The 16,919-nt window shown below is 36.6% G+C and overlaps 1 protein-coding gene across 4 annotated transcripts in view; it reads left to right on the top strand.

Annotated features, from left to right (window-relative positions):
• VPS8 (VPS8 subunit of CORVET complex) overlaps positions 1 to 16,919 on the top strand; it is a 233,582-nt gene that overhangs the window by 79,400 nt on the left and 137,263 nt on the right. For all 4 annotated transcript variants that reach the window (XM_019735832.3, XM_074328957.2, XM_074328952.2 and 1 more), the window contains exons 21-22: positions 8,421 to 8,467; positions 16,203 to 16,425. In XM_019735832.3, the coding sequence (XP_019591391.3) occupies positions 8,421 to 8,467; positions 16,203 to 16,425 (270 nt within the window). The remainder of the gene's footprint in view (positions 1 to 8,420; positions 8,468 to 16,202; positions 16,426 to 16,919) is intronic.

Here is a 16,919-nt window from a genome sequence, read left to right on the forward strand (position 1 = left end):
GCTGATTCTCTGCTACATCTAATTCTCTGCTACATCTAATCTACACGGTTGATTCCCTCTAATGTATTCTTTACTTCATTTAATGTATTCTTCATTTCTAACTGATTCTTTTTTTATGTTTTCTATCTCCATTTTTATGTTTCCTGTCTCTTTGTTGAAATTCTCACTGAGATCATTGAGCATCCTTATAACCAGTGTTTTGAACTCTGCATCTGGTAGATTGCTTATCTCCATTTTGATTAGTTCTTTTTCTGGAGTTTTGTTCTGTTCTTTCATTTGGGACATGTTTCTTTGTCTGCCAATTTTAGCCGGTTCCTTGTGTTTGTTTCTATGTATTAGGTAGATCTGCTATGTCTCCCGGTGTTAATAGAGTGGCTGTATGTAGTAGGTATGTAGTGGGGCCCAGTGGCTCAGTCTCCCTGGTTACCTGAGCTAGGTGCTCCAGTGTGTCCCTAGTGTGGGTTGCATGTGCCCTCCTGTTATAGGTGATCCTTGGTTGCAATTTTCACATCAGTGGGAGGGATTGACCCTCAGTCTGATTGGTTTTGAGGACTCGCAGTTAATGCAGTGGAAGAGCTGTTGTGGAGAAGCTGACTCCACAGAGCAAGATTTGCTTTAGTGGGGCTCTGGTGTGTGCCTAGTCTGCCCTTTGGATGTGTCATTTGTGGAGGTGGGGCTCTGCTGTGGTCTGAAGCTGACCACTGGGTGTGTTAGTTCTGGGGCCTCTTGGGATGGGCTCTGCTGCAGGCCATGATCAGCCTCTGCCTGTGCCCTGTCCAGGGCCACTTGGTATGAGCTGCAGATGGTTGCCACTTGTGCTCGCTTGGAGGTGCCTGGGAGGGGCTAAGCTGTGAACTGAGGCTAGCTGCCACTAGTGCCAGGCTTGGACCTGCTTAGCAAGTGATACAGGGCAATCCAAGGTCAGATTTTGCTTGTTTGGGGTTTGTGAAACTTTGAAAGGTTTTAGGAAAGTCTATAGCATGAGCCAAGACAGGCCATTTGGAAAGGCCACTGGAAGTCGCTTGGGCGGACCTGTAAGTTGTGTGAGGCAGGGTCTCAGGGAATCACCAGGGCAGGGCAAATGGTGCTAGCCAGGTTGATGGAGACTCAGATATGGTGCCTGCCTGTGTGAGCACACTGGGAAGGGAGAGGGCTCAACACAGAAACAATGGCTTCTGCCAGCACTTCTGTCTGGGACAAAGCAGCCCTTTCAGCCCTTGCCCTGAAGCCAGACAATTCACTTCCTCTTGTATGTCCCTGTCATCTTTCAAGCTGCTTTGTCAGTGCTGGAGCTCAGAGCAGTTGAGTCTGTCAGCGAGTAAGTCTGTGCATGGGACCTTTAAGAGGAGCGCCTGGGACTTCAGCAGCCCTCTGTCTCAGTCAGCCACAATCTCTTCTGGTTTTCACAGCCAGAAGTTATGAGGATTTCTCTTCCCAGCACTGGAACCCTGGGCTGAAGAGCCTGAGACCCCTTGATCCTCAGGAAATATCCCTCCCAATTTTTAACTGCCACACATGAGTGTGAGACCTGCCTGTTATGGGTCTCCACCCCTCCTACCAGTCTGGAGGTGGTTTCTTCCGTATATCCTTAGTTATAGGATTTCTGTTCATCTAGACTTCAGGTGATTCTCAATGTTGGTTGTTTTGTAGTTTAGTTGTAATTTTGTGTGGTCATGAGAGGAGACAAGCACAGCATTTACCTACTATACCTTCTTGACTGGAAGCTGTCAAGTACTCTGTCATTTTTGTTTTCGTTTTTCATTTGGTATCTCGGTTTTTTGTTTCTCTATTTTCTCTTTCCTGCCTTCTTATGAGTTACTTGAATTTTTTAAGAATTTCATTGTGAAATTGCATACTATAGTATATTTGAGTATCTTTATAGCTTTTTATAGTGGTTGCTCTAGGTATTTTGTGTATATATATATATCATTTATCACAGTCTACTGGTGTTATAGTTCTAGTTGAAGTAATGTAGAAATCTTACCTCCCTTTATATCTGTTTATCTTTCTCTGTTTATAATATATTGTCTTAGATAATATTGTGCCACTTTGAAAAAAATTTTTTTTGTCTTTAGTTTTTGGAAGTTTGCAAATGTCTTTGGTATGGTTTTCTTTAGGTTTATCATCTTTGAAAAAAATCTGTTTTTGTCTTTTGACAAATTTGGGACATTTGCAGTCATTATATCTTTGAGTACTTTTTCAGTCCAATCCTCTTTCTTCTCACTTTCTGAGTCTGATGACACAAATATTAGATATTTTGTTATAGTCTCACAAGTCCCTGAGTCTCAGTTCATTTTCTTTTTCCAGTCATTTTTCTTCTTCTTCAGATTAGACATTTCTTTTTTTTTTTCCTTCCAGTTGACTGAATCTTTCCTCTGCAGCCTCTATTCTGGTGTTGATCCCATTCTTTGAGTGTTTAAAAATTGCAGGCATTTTTTTTTTTTTAGCTCTAAAATTTCCACTTGGTGATTCTTTATATCTTCTTTATTTCTTTGATGAAATTTTCTATATTTTCATTTGTTTCAATTGTTTCTAGTTGCTCATTGAAGCACTTTTATGATAACTGGTTTAAAAATCTTTGTCAGATCCTGCTAACATCTCTGTTATTTCAGCCTGGGCATTTATTGATTATCATTTTTAAATTCAAGTTGAGATCTTCTTGGTTCTTGGTAAGATTTGTGGTTTTCTTTTGCAGCCTGGATATTGGAGTATTATATTGTGAGACTTCAGATCTTTAAACTTTCTATTTTAAGCTGCTTTTCCTCTGATACTGCTCTGGCATGGTGTCACCTTGTTACTACCAGGTGGGGGTAAAAGTCCAGGTTGCCCACTCAGCCTCCATTAATGGGAAGTGCTCCTTTTCACTGCTGGATGAAGATGGGAGTTTTTGTTCCTTACTAGGCTTTTACTAATAGTTAGGGGTAGGAGTATATCATTGCTGCTCCCCATATGCAGAATTTTTATAACCTGTGGAGAATTTTTATAACAGTTTATTTGAGTTGATTTGAGTCAAACTGATAACGTGCTGGGAAGCAAGATCTCCAATGCTCCAGAGAATGACAGTTTTGCATTTGGAATTGAGAGAAAGTGAGAATGAATATATGAAGGTGGGAGAAAGCAAGGCGGGGAAATCTCTATGATTGGATTACAGGTTAGTCAACAAGATTATGTGCTCCCTTGGAAAGAGAGGCATTAACCTAGATGCACAAAAACAATGGATAGGGCTTGCTTAAGGTGAAGATAATAAACCTTTTATAGGCCTGGGGCATGACTGCCCTTCATGACTTGCCCAGTTCAGAATTTATGATCAGATCGTACTGTGAGGTTACTTTCAGTTAGATTTATCACAGAGCTCCTTTTTAGTCCACAACAGCATTTGGGGTTTGCTTTTTGAGATTTCGGATTTTTGCTTTTTTCAAATTTCAATCTGGAAATCTCAAGTGAGCTAAGCCAAATATTTTTTTTTATTAAAATTTATTGGGGTGACAATATTTTTGTTTTTTTTTTTTTTTAAGAAAGTTTTTTATCACTTACTCTATTTTTTATATGTGCATGTACTGCTGATATTTAGGAATACCCTGTTTCCCTGAAAATAAGACCTAGCCGGACAATCAGCTCTAATGCATCTTTTGAAGCAAAAATTAATATAAGACATGGTCTTATTTTAGTATAATATAAGACCGGGTCTTATATAATATAGTATAATTAATGTAATATAATATAACATAATATAATATAGTATTGGTTCTTATATTAATTTTGCTCCAAAAGATGCATTAGAGCTGATTGTCCGGCTAGGTCTTGTTTTCGGGGAAACAGGGTATGTATTTAATTCCAATGAATACCTTTATAATTATAGCATTAAATAGTACCCTTGATTCTCTTATTTCCTTGGACATTGTTCCTTGCTATAATGTGTTGTACCTATTATGTCAGTATTTACTTTTTAATGTTAAACATGCTTCTAGTTCCAATTTTAATTGTGAGCTTTAAAGAATATCTTTTAACTACTATTTTACAGATGAAGCCAATTAATCTTTTCTACCTCCCACCTTCTTTTCTCTTTCTCCTTCCAATTTGTCTTCTATGTAAATCTTCTCATTATCAGAGTGTGTCTGTTTTAGGCTTACTTTTGTAGTTAAATATAGTTCATGCTCATCACCAGTGCTTTTGCTATAGTTTCCCCAGTCATTTCTTGGTTGCTGAAACAGTTTCTTCAAGAAACGCTCAAGAGAACAATATTCTTTAAGCTGTTACATCTTCAAATTATTGGTCTCTAGCTTTTATAAAGACAAACATTTTTGTATTGGTTTAAAATTACCCCTGGCAGTTCAGATAACATGAAAGAATTCATGAGACTCTGAAAAGTGAGAAAACAAGGAAAGGTTTATTGAAAGTCAGGCAGAGAAAGAGAGCCAGTGGCAGTGTCTAGAGAAGATGGCTGGTTTCTGTTTGGAAGAGAAATACTGGCAAAAGGAGTTTGCCGGGGCAGTCTGACAGAGACGGCTGTGATGGGTTTCATTTTAGCTGGGGTTTTATATTTTTCTATGCAGGATGTCAGCTCGCTGGTGCTGTGTTAGCCAGGGGATTCAGAGCCAAGCAGTTAATTTTTAAGCTCGTTTCTGCTAGCTCACAAGTTCGCTGCTGTTAACTCTTTGCCTGTCTCATCCTGTTAGCTCACAAGCTTGCTCTTGTTAACTCTTTACTTGTCTCATCAATTTTGTCTTTCACTAAGGATCTTGAATATATTGCTCTGTTATCTTCTGGCATTGAAGGCCACTGTGGAGAAATATGAGGCTAGTCAGATATTTTTTCTGTTTCAAAATTGACTGATTGCTTTTCCTGGTTGTTTCTTAATTTTTGGACTCCAGTAACTTCACAGTATTGAGTCTCCATATAATCATTCTATGCTATTTTTTCTGGCATATGTGCTCTTTCAGTATGTAGGTTTGTCTTTTTATTTCAGGAAAGTTTTCTTGAATTATATCTTGAACTATTAATTCTGTTACACTGTTCTAGTTTTCTTATTCACTGATTTCAGTTGTGTGTATATTCATGTTTTCTCTTTCCTTCCTCCCTCCCTCCTTCCACTCTCCTCTCTCTCTCCAGTCTCCTCTTTCCCTTTCATCCTTATCCTCCTCACACCCCATGCCCCAAATACTCATTCACCACTTAATTCTTTGCAGACTGGATCTCACCCATCACTGTACTTACCATCTAATCAGGAAAATAAAACATCTTCTTACTAAACATACCAATGATATCTTAATTGCTAAATCTAATAAACACATTTTATATCTTACTTATCCTCAGTGCTGTATTTAACAGTGATAATCAGTCTTTTTGAATTTCCATATCCTGCAGATATCTGTGACTGTGTTTTTCTGATTTTTTAAACCTTTGTGACTATTCCTGAGTTGAATTTTCCTTCCATCCTCTGACCATATCATAAATATTGGTCTTCCTCATGATTTACTCCATTGTCCACTGATTGGTATCTCTTATCTATTGTGGACAGTTTTATTCATATACATTGTCTCCTCTCATTAGAAATCTATAGTTAGAAATCTAGAATTCTAACTCCGATGTTTCAGATTACTATATTCAAGTTCTTATTATTCTACATCTAAGAAAAGATGGTTCTCAAATCTACCATAGCCAAAACTAGACTTACCTTCTTCCTTCTAAGACCTCCTCTCATATTTATCTCATTTTATGATATCCTCATTCAACCATCACTTAGATTAGAAACTTAGGAGTTATCATAGACTCTTCCCTTTGCCTTCCAACCCACAACCAAGTTGTCACCAAGCTCTACAGTTTTACCTTATAAATACTTTTTAATTTTGTTTGCTGTGTTTTATACCTACTGTGTTTCCCCGAAAATAAGACCTAGCCGGCCCATCAGCTCTAATGAGTCTTTTGGAGCAAAAATTAATGTAAGACCCAGTCTTATTTTAATATAATATAAGACTGGGTATAATATAATACAATATAATATAATACCGGGTCTTACTATAATTAATATAATATAATGTAATATAATGTAATTTAATATAATAAAAATATATTATACCAGGTCTTATATAATATAATAAATATGATATAAGATATAATGTAATATAATGTAATATATAATACTGGGTCTTATATAATATAATATAATGAATATAATATAACGTAATATAATATAATATATAATAAAATATAATGCTGGGTCTTATATTAATTTTTGCTCCAAAAGACGCACTAGAGCTGATGGTCCAGGTAGGTCTTATTTTCGGGGAAACATGGTACTATCATTATTCTAGTTTATTCCCCTATTTCTTTCTTTGATTACTGTAGTAGCCTTCTGTCTTCATTCTTGGGTTTTCCAGACCCTGTCATCATAAAATCACCAGAGTGATCTAAAGGTATAAATCTGATGGTTTTACCTTTCATTATCCCTATAGTATATCCTTAGTACTTAGTACTAGGCTAGGCACTTAATTCCTTATTTTTTTCATGTCTCTAACCATTTTAAATATACTTTAATAATTTCTACCTGATAATTATATTTGAAGTTTTAGCAATTTTAGTTTTTGCTGATGTTCACACATGGTGCGTTATTTCATGAGGTGCTTTAAATTTTTGTTTTGAGCTCTTTTCATTGGGGCTTTATCAGTAGGACGTATTTTGCCTGCGTTAAGCACTGTCTTTGGAGAGATTCTGAATTGGCTTCTTTCAGGGGCCTCAGGAGTATCCTTTTTCAGGATCATTTTTGTGTTAATTTCCTGTCTTGATTGTTCATACACTGAGATAGTGTAAATTAAAATCCCAAGTTCACCTGTAGGCAGGGTCTTGATTATGGATTCTTGGAGAGTACAGATGTACTCCCAATGAGTCCAGGCTGAGACAGACAACCTTTCTCGTCATCTTCCTTTGCCTATAAGCAGATTTTTCCCCCCTGATTTCCTTTTCATGAGGGATGCAACTTTTTAAGAATCCTGATTGTAGGCAGATATTTTCTTTAATTCCTTATGTTGCAAGGGTCTAAGACCTCAACTTCTTTCTGGCATTAAAGCACAAGCTCTTATGTGATCAACAGATTTATAGGACAGTCTCAGTTGACAGCTCAGCGCATATTTTTTTGTTTTTCAGCTCCCCTTTCACTTTTAGACCCTGGTTATTGCCGTAAACTTTTCTTGGGAGCTCATCTGTGTATTTTAAACAATGTCTATTAAAATTTCCCTGGCATTTCTAGAGAGGACTCCCCCCCCGCCCCCCCCCTCCAGGTTATCTGGCCCACTGTATTCTCATTCGGGGTTGAAACTTGGTATCGCTTTAACACTTTTCAAATGTGTGATTTTTCTTTCCTGTTTTTGAAGAATCTAAATAAGATTTTAAATCTAGTCATGAAGAATATTGATGATTAAAGGAAGCAGATGGATGGGTCAGGGATGGTAGCCCTATACTCCTTGCAAGGATTGTAGGTCCTTTTTCTGATACTTCTCTCTCAAATAATAAGCATTGCTCAGTGTTGTTCTTTTTGTCAAATAAGTGCTAGCATGTAATATTTTTTTTCACATAGGGCCTTCTCCCTCTGGATGGGATTTTTTTCTCCCAATAACCCAGGCCTTCTAGGAGCATTATTTTTTAAGGAAACATTTTTTCTGCAGCCAGCAGAAAATAAGAGTACTGCTGAAATCTGATGCTTGATTACCTGACAATTTTCAGTCATAATAAACTATTTCTTCCTCAAACAATTTCTCTTACAAAAGGCCAAAATTATGGGTTGTAGTTCACTTGATATGAGTTTATACATGATACATTTAAAGCAGTAAAAATATTGTGAAACTGAAATGTTAAATCAACCTTAAAATAGCTGGTCTGGAGGATTGTGATAAAATATGAACAACCTTAATCACCTGAGCCACCAACAAGATCAACTAGATCCTTTTATCAATTAGATATATTTTATTGTTATTTTTCTTTAAAAACTGTGAGATAAATATTTTTTACCTAATGTTCATTATAATATTGTCAACTCTTTATAAGCTTATAATAGCTACATAATGTTTTCTTTTAATAGAAAATTTAACTGTTTACCCATGTGATATATTTAATTCTAATTTCTTCCTCCTTTCCCCTCCTTCTCCTTCTATACAGAGCTACATTCAACACCTCAATGTATTATACATCGTTTTCCTTAAAAGTATTTAGGATAAATTTCCAGATAGAATTACTGTATAAAAACGTTTTCACATTTTTAAAACTTCTGACACATTGTGCCAAATTGTTTACCAAAAACATGGTATAAAGTTATGTTCTCCCAACAGTCTAACTGTGTGAAGCAGATCGCTTTCATTGCGTGTGTGTCTAACGAGGGGGCCAGTGGACAGAGCTGTGGTGCTGACGTTGTCCTTGTGGTTTCTCTCTAGGATATGGTGCCTGTCATAGTGGATTACTGCCTTCTTCTACAGCGGAAGTGAGTATACCCTGCCTGTCAGGTTAAATTATTTTGAACCCAGGCTGCCTCTTGCTTATATTATACTTTACTGCCATGAATTGTACACATTTGACTGGATAGGTTTAAAATTTTTTTTAATTCATAGAAATTTGATTCTTTCACAATGTGTAGTCCACTTACCTAATAAAATTAACTTTTCCAAAATAGCTGCTGTGGGTGTATCATCCATGTATTTGTGTGGCAGGGTAGCAAAGGGAAAGAGCATAGCTAACAAAAGAGAAATACTACTTAAAAATCTTCAAAGTAAAACTGTATGATTCATGTACTGTATGTATACTCTTTTATGAACCATCACTAAGACACAGTATTTTAAACCACCCCAAAAAGGGCAAGATTTACTGTGCTTCTGCAGTGTTAATGTATAGAGCCTTTTTGTTTAACAGAAATGAGTGTAAATAAACTCTTGCTGAGGCTTTATTGATGTAAATAGTAACTAAATTAAGCAGCCTATACTGGTTCACAAATTTTTCACACTTAATAACAGCTCCCTACATGCCAGGCATTGTTCTAAGCCCTTTATTAATTTATAAAGACTTACCTAATTTTATAACAGTGGGGTAGGTATTATATCTTCATTCTACATGGGGGGTTCCAGAGGCAGAAAGCCATTAAATATCTTGTCAAAGCTCACTGACACTTCTTTTGAGGAGCAAAGGTGGAATTCTAATAACAGGCGGTCTAGCTCCTGGGCTCTAGTTCTTAAGCACCATCTTGTACCACTTCCCGAGTGGTAGAGAACAAATGTGAGGACCCAGTGCAGATACTCCTAAAATTCTATACATTGACTTGATTCATGAATTTAGATACATTCAGGTACCCTGAATCATCAAAGGTTGGATCATACTTTGCAAGTATCAGTAAAAGTTATCAAGAGGGCAGTTATTTGCTACATCAGACCTTTGATTAAGTCACAAAGAGCTATGGCCTCTGCTTCCTCAGAGCTAAAATTCATTGTAGTGTTTCAGTTATAGTGTTATATGTTATTATCCACTGAAATAGGTTGTTGGGATATTGTTGAGCACATTGCTTTGTGTTACACACTGTCTTCTGTATGAGGGCCGAAGGGAGAAATTTCCCTCAGGCGTTAGTACCAGAAATACTTTTGCATCTTCGGAACAGCTAATTCACTTTTAGCTGATGGATAGTGAATTGTGTAGCTAATTACTGTTTCCTAGAAAGCTAAAAGCGATGGTATACTAACTTTACCCTAGCTTTTCTTAGTTTTCTCTTTACCCCACTTTTCACACTTACTTCCTTGTCATTTCTCTTGTATTTTTTAAATCAGCCTCAATAGTTTATGGTTCAGTTTTACATACTTTATTTAATTTAATTCTCATAATTACACTGTAAGAGAAGTAATTTCATCTTCATTTTCAGATGAGGAAATTAAGGCTTTTTATATTCTTTTTTCTTTTTGCTCCTATGACAGGGTAATTTCTAATTCTCCAAGTCACTGATTCTTCTGTGTGATGAGGTCTGCTTTTGAAACTCCATTGAATTCTTCAGTTCAGTTATTATATTTTTTAAGTCTAGGATTTCTTTTTGGATTTTTTGGATAGTTGCTATTTCCTTGTTGAACTTCTCTTTTTGTCCATGTATTGTTGTCTTAATTGTGTTTAGTTTTCTGTCTGTGTTTCCTTGTAATTCGCTAAACTTCCTTAAGAGAATTAGTTTGAATTTTTTGTCTGACAGTTCATAGATCTCCATCATTGGAGTTTCTTTAGTTTCCTTTGGTGGTGTCATATTTACCTGATTTTTTTGTGATTCTTGATTCCTTATGATGGTATCTGCATATTTGAGTAATTGGGCCCCTTTTCCAGCCTTTACAGGCTTGTTTTGGCAGAGACAGCTCTTCATCAATCAGTTTGGGTTTCTGGGTACGTGTGCTGGTCATGTCCTTGGGCAGGTGGGGCCTGCTATTATGGTCTGTTTTGGGGGCGAGGCAACTGTTCAAGCTCTGACAACAGGGATGGGGGGTGTTGCCACTGGCTGAACAGTTGGATAGGACTTCTGGCTTGGTTCCCTACCCAAGTGAGACTATCAGATGGGCTCTGCAGTTGCCTGGATTCTCTGGTCAGGTTTGCTAGGTGGTCAGGACTGGGTAGGATATTCAGTAGGAGTTGGGACTATGAATTCATTTCCTTACCCTGGTAGGGCAGCAGGACGAGACTCAGGGCCTATACATCTCATTCGAGATCCAAATCAGGCCAGAGTGCACTGACCTCCCTGGTCAGGGGAGGCCACCAGTTTTGCTCTGCAGGTAGGATACCATGGGCTGTGCTCTCTGTTCAAGTGCACTGTACATAGGGCTGTTGAATGGTGTCTGTACCTTCCCGTGTGCTCTGGTTAGGTTCCCTTGTCAGACAGGCTGAAGGCTACGTTCAGCAATAAGCAGGGCTATGAATTATTCCCTGGTTAGGCACAGGGAGAAAAGCATCTCTAAAGCCAGGGAAGCTCTTTGTTGTCTTAACTCAAGCTGAACCACACTCCAAGTTCCCTGAGCAAACTAGGCTACCGGTTTTATTCTGCAAACTACCAGCTCTGCCTGCCCCTGGACTTAAGCTTCACTGGGCCACACAGCCTCCATGAATTGTCTTCAGACCTTCTGGTAAGATAGGGCCAGAAGTAGTCTCCACAGCGGGTGGGGCTGTGATTCAGCTCCCTGCTTGGGCATGGGCAAACCAGGTTGTAGGGCCAGCAAAACTCCTTGTTTGAGGATTTGATTTGAATCAAGCAGATCTATACCCTACTGAGTTCCCTGGTTGGAGTGTACCCGGGCTTGGTTCTGCAGGTGAGCAAAGCCACAGGTTGGAATTACTACTTGGGCACTGCAGGCATGAACTCCATCTGCCAAGATCCGTGTGCTGGTTGTTGCAAGCCCCACCCCCCTTCTCCATCACAGTCAAATCCCCAGTGGTTGAGCCCTGCAGATTCCACCACAATTTGTGTGGTGCAAGATCTGAGTAGGGGCTGAGTAGGGGCTCGTGCCAAGTGACCCACAATGCTGGGGGGATGCTGGTTGTCCCCCTGGGTTCTCTTTTCCCACTGGAGGAACCATAAACTCAGGGGAGACCTCTCCACATGATGCTGCAGTGGCGTGGGGGAACAGTAAATGCAGTCAATGCGGAGCCACTTCCCTTACCCTTCTAGTACAGTCTGTCTGGTCTCTGTGGTGCGGTGGGGAGGCTTCAGGTTCACTCCCATGCTTTAGATTCTCTCAGTGGTGTCTTATCCTTGAGAGTTGTTGTTCTCATGGCAAGTTAGGAACAGCCTGTGTCGCCTTCTCGGTGACATCACTCTCTTTTTTGTCATTTGCTTCCATTTTACATCTGGGGTTTTCTACAATCCCAAATTTTCAAAATATCTGTGCCATTAAGATTGCTTTAAGGAATGCTCTGATTGTGCATAACATATATGTATCTTAGAAAACATAATTTAGGATTCAGCCAATTTCAGGTAACTTCTTTCACTTCTAGGGTCATCACTTAGACACTCAATCCTGGGCCCTAAATGCCTTTTGTATTAATATCTTCTGATTGGTTACATTGCCTTTATAGTGCTCTTATTTTTATATATTATACTGTTTCTTATGTGGGTCAAATTATAAACACTTATTCTGAAATGAATTTTAACTCAGTACCACAACTGTTACACTGTAATCACTGTTATGTTAGTATCATAATTCATAGAATCCCATACCCAGCAGTAATATTAAACTAGTTTTTATATATATATGTATATGTATATATGTATTCCTATTCATACTTAAGAATTCTTTTATGATGTAAAGTCCTTTTTACTGTGGCAGGAACCACACTGCTTTTTCTCTGTAGGGCATACTGATCAGTGTGTATCATTTTCGGTTAAAATTTGGCTTTATAGTGTTTTCATGAGTTCTTTGAAATCAGAAATGATAGGAAATTGTTTTTGAAGACTTACACTTTTTTTTCTTTTTCTTTTTTTTTTATTGATTGATTTTTTTTAAATTAAATTTATTGGGGTGACAATTGTTAGTAAAATTACATAGATTTCAGGTGTACAATTCTGTATTACATCATCTATAAATCCCATTGTGTGTTCATCACCCAGAGTCAGTTCTCCTTCCATCACCATATATTTGATCCCCCTTACCTTCATCTCCCACCCCCCACCCCTCACCACTCTTACCCTCTGGCACTTTTATTTTCATAATTTGGTCTCTGTTCCACAATTTAATTTCAATTTGGTAGTGTGCATTTTTTTTTTTTTTTTTTTTTTTAGTATTAAGAGATTTGTCTCAAGGCCCTTTGTAGGACATTTAATCATTTGTCATTTTGCCTATACAACAGTATCCATAATTTCAGTTTATTTTGAAAATAGGTCCAGAATTTACTTGAAATTAATTTTTAACATTGTTTACAAATAGGTACTTTGTTATTATCTGTGAGTTATTTCTCAGTAAAGCTGTTACACAATGAAACAAAATAGGTGCTGTATATGGATGATCTTGACCACTCTGAGCTTATATCACTGCAAGCAGGTATCCAAAAATAAGGCACCATTCAAATAACATGAATTATATATAAATATGAACTAAAAATATTTCTGTGAACCTGAAGTGGTCTTTGGATAGCCAGGGTATTTTTTCACTCTTGTTCAACGTCAGAGTTAGTGTTTGAGAAACAGAAAAATCTTAATTATCAAACACGGGTGAGGAATTGGAGGTTTTGCATACTGTTTGTTTTTTTTTTGTTTTTTGATAACTGCATGCTACAATTTTAAACATCAAAGCTCAGGGAAAAAAGGTGCCATGGCCTTTTTAATTTTATAACAGCTGTATTCAGATATAATTCACATACCATGAAATTCACCCTTTTAAAGTGTACAATTCAGTAATTTTTAGTGTATTTATAGAGTTATGCAACCATCACCACAATTAAACTGTGCCTTTTTAGAGGAAAACTTTGCAAATTGTGATACTTCTATCAGAAAACAGAGCCTTTTGAACACAATTTCTTAAAGTTCATTTGAACTTTGCTTTTACTTTTAAAAATAAAGAGACCAGCCCCAGTCAACTTTAGATTTATTAAATCCCACTTATATTTAGTGGGAATTTCTTTATTGGGCTCTGGTTATATGTTTAGTAGAGACTGGCGGTTGTTAGAGTTGATGCTCTGACTCATCTTTAGACAGTCTCTGAATTTGCAGTTATCGCCTAAGCGTAGGTCTTGCCTTTTTTTGAGTTGTAAAATTGATATCGCACAAAGTGAATTTAGTCATTTTCTCTATCAATTTGAAGTTATGAATGATAAACTCCAAATAATGTCTTTAATATAAGTATTAACATAAAGTGAAGTTATACAGAAAGAAGACCACTTCGATGGCCCTCTATGCTTCAGAAGGAAGTTTTTTGTTTACTGGCTATAGGGAGTCTAAGCTTGAAGTGATAACAGCAGTTTTGCAGTTAGTCTTCCCAGTAAACAGAGTCAGCACTTTAGAGTCTAATGCCTAAATATAGAAAGAAACACACGAGCTAAACACTTTTTTTGTACATACTTTTCTTTCTTCCTCCTTCCCTCATGCTCTAGTAAGTATACACCCAGAATGATGAGAACATGTCTTAGAATTTTGTTTTGTTTTTATTTTAGGGAAGAGATGCAGATAGGAGTTGCTGAGTTTTATTTTTCTTGCTTCTTTATTATAGCTTCTGATTGGTTAAGAAAGAAACATACCGTTTTGCCATTAATCTTACCAGCATTGTGTGCTGCTGTGTGTCACAAGAGTACCTTCTCTGTCAACTTTTATGCTCTGTTTACTGAATTTTTAGCTCTTTGATTTTCCTCCCCATGGCTTTTTGTGCTGAACTAAAATATATAATTATCTTCCCTGGCGTGTTGTTTTTAACAACACATTACAGCGTGCAAAGACTAACAAATATGACATTTTCTTTAAATTCATTGGAGTTACTTTGTTACTCTTACTATATGTTTCTTACAGTAAAGCTTCATTAATCTAGTTTCTTTTATTTGGCCAGTAATTGGCAATCACAAAAATGTGATGGAATATGGATGAAAATGAAACTAACATGAAAAAATACTCTGATAAATAATGAAGCAAAGGGTAAAAATGATACAAAAACTACATTGTAGAAATGAAAAAAAAAATGGATATGGATTCCCCCCCTACCCCCAGGATATTGCAAATACTGTTTATTGGAATGTAGCATGTGGTTCTGATGCAGTTGCAGCTAGTCTGTTTATCATCTGTTTCCATCAAGGACCTCAAATGAGGCAGGACACCATCCTGCTCCTTTCAGAGTCTTCCTTGACCTTTTTGTGGGACTTCTCATGAAAGATCACACCTGTGGATGAACTATCTAGAACTTTTCACAGTTGACGCGATATGCATATGAAGAGATTATACATTTAGTAAAATAAATAAATAACTGAATCATATTCACATGCATAGAGTTAGCATAGTTTCTGTATTAAAAAAAGGAATGAGTGAATTAGTGAATGGTACAAGGAAATACATTGCATAAATGGAAACATCGAAAACATTTAATTTTACCAGTCATCAGAGCTGTTTAATTAAAAACAGTGATGTTTAATATATACTTACAATTATCTAGGAGAAAAACAAGCACAATTGTCTGGTGAAACTCATATTACTATTTATTGCTAGTATAAGTTGGTACTGTGATGCTTTTGGAAGAAAACTTAGAAATACATTTCAAGGGCCAGAAAAGTTTTCGTATATTTTAACTTAATATAAATTTCTAAAAGTAGAATGACTAAGGAATTAAGCCCGAAAAATGGGTAGGACTATATATGTAGATGTTTATTGTGGCCTCGCTCATAATATTAAAATACTGGAAATAAGCAATACAGCCAACACTACAGGAATAGTGAAGTTAATTCTGATGTTTTGGCATATTGAAACATTGTGAGTTAGACAAAATGGTTATTTTAAAAGTAGGCAACAACTTAGAATAATACTTATTGCATGAGAATAATTTATAATTATGAAAAGTATAACTCTAAAATTATTAATGGGCCATTTGCAGAAGAAATGTGAAATAAGTAAAATATAATTATTGCATATGGTGGCATTTAGATTAATTTTAAAATTTCTGTTTCTGCGTAAAACTTTTTCCAGATATATTTTTGAAATACTGAACATTTTCTTCATTTCCTATCAATTATCATTGCCTAAACCCTTTGGGAAGCAAATGGTAAGAACTAGATAAAGAAACAAATTGCCTCTGCAGATCAGCTAGGAATATTTAGATACCAGAAATGAGGAAGGGATAACTTGTGAATAGTCCTTTTTGATTTTTCCGTACATCGTCATGTTCACCATACTACCTGTTCCCACATAGTGTTGTCTTTAAGAAGCAGTGTGCCGTAATAGACTGAACACAAGATTTACGCCAGAAGGCTGAGTTCAAATTCTGACTCTATCACTTGTAAGCTGTGTGACTTTCAGCAAATAACTTACTCAGCTTTTCTTATTTATAAAAGAAGTACTGGGAGAATTAATTAAGATAGTATAATATAAAAAGGTTTTCACAGTATAAAGTTCTATGCAAATATTGTTACTGCTTTCAATAAGCTTGTAAGTTGAAATAGGAAAAAAGATGATACACTTAGTAGACTGAATTTAATGGGTCTTTGGAATGTTCCTAAAACTATATTTTTTCTTTCTGTTATAGGGATCTTTTATTTAGCCAGATGTATGACAAATTAAGTGAGAATTCAGTGGCCAAAGGAGTGTTTTTGGAGTGCCTTGAGCCATACATTTTAAGTGATAAATTGGTGGGGATCACACCCCAGGTGATGAAAGACTTGATTATTCATTTCCAAGATAAAAAGTTAATGGAAAATGTGGAAGCCCTCATTGTACATATGGATATCACCAGCTTAGATATTCAACAGGTGAGTTTACAGACGATGTACTAACTTACAGAGTAAACGTGATTCCTTTATTGATTATTTTTACCTGACAGATTAGGCCTCACTGTGCCATCTAATCAGCCCCAATTACTGACTGAGCACTTTTGGTAAGATGTCTTATAAACTTGCATTTGTCAGCATATTTCTTAGGACTATTTTTTAATGAAAACTAGATTATGAGCTCTGTAAGCCAGGAGCTTTCTATTTCTTTGACGTCTCCTAGAACTCTTCGTAGAGAGTTTATGTTTGGTAGTTGCTCACTCAGTGCTTATTGACTGATCTTTCTTCATCTGTTCACTACTACAGTTTTCATTCTGCAAGTGAATTTCAACTAGGAGTACTTTCATATGAATAATAAAATATTTTCACTTTTAAGAGTATTATACCATTTTTTGTTTTGTTTTAAAGCTAGTTTGTAAGTCCAGGGTTAGTAATTTTCATTGAGTTTTGAAATAGTATAAGAAGCAAATTACAGG

The sequence above is a fragment of the Rhinolophus sinicus genome, chromosome 17 (genome assembly GCF_057876585.1).
Source record: "Rhinolophus sinicus isolate RSI-liver-muscle chromosome 17, RSI-T2T, whole genome shotgun sequence".
Classification (NCBI taxonomy): domain Eukaryota; kingdom Metazoa; phylum Chordata; class Mammalia; order Chiroptera; family Rhinolophidae; genus Rhinolophus; species Rhinolophus sinicus.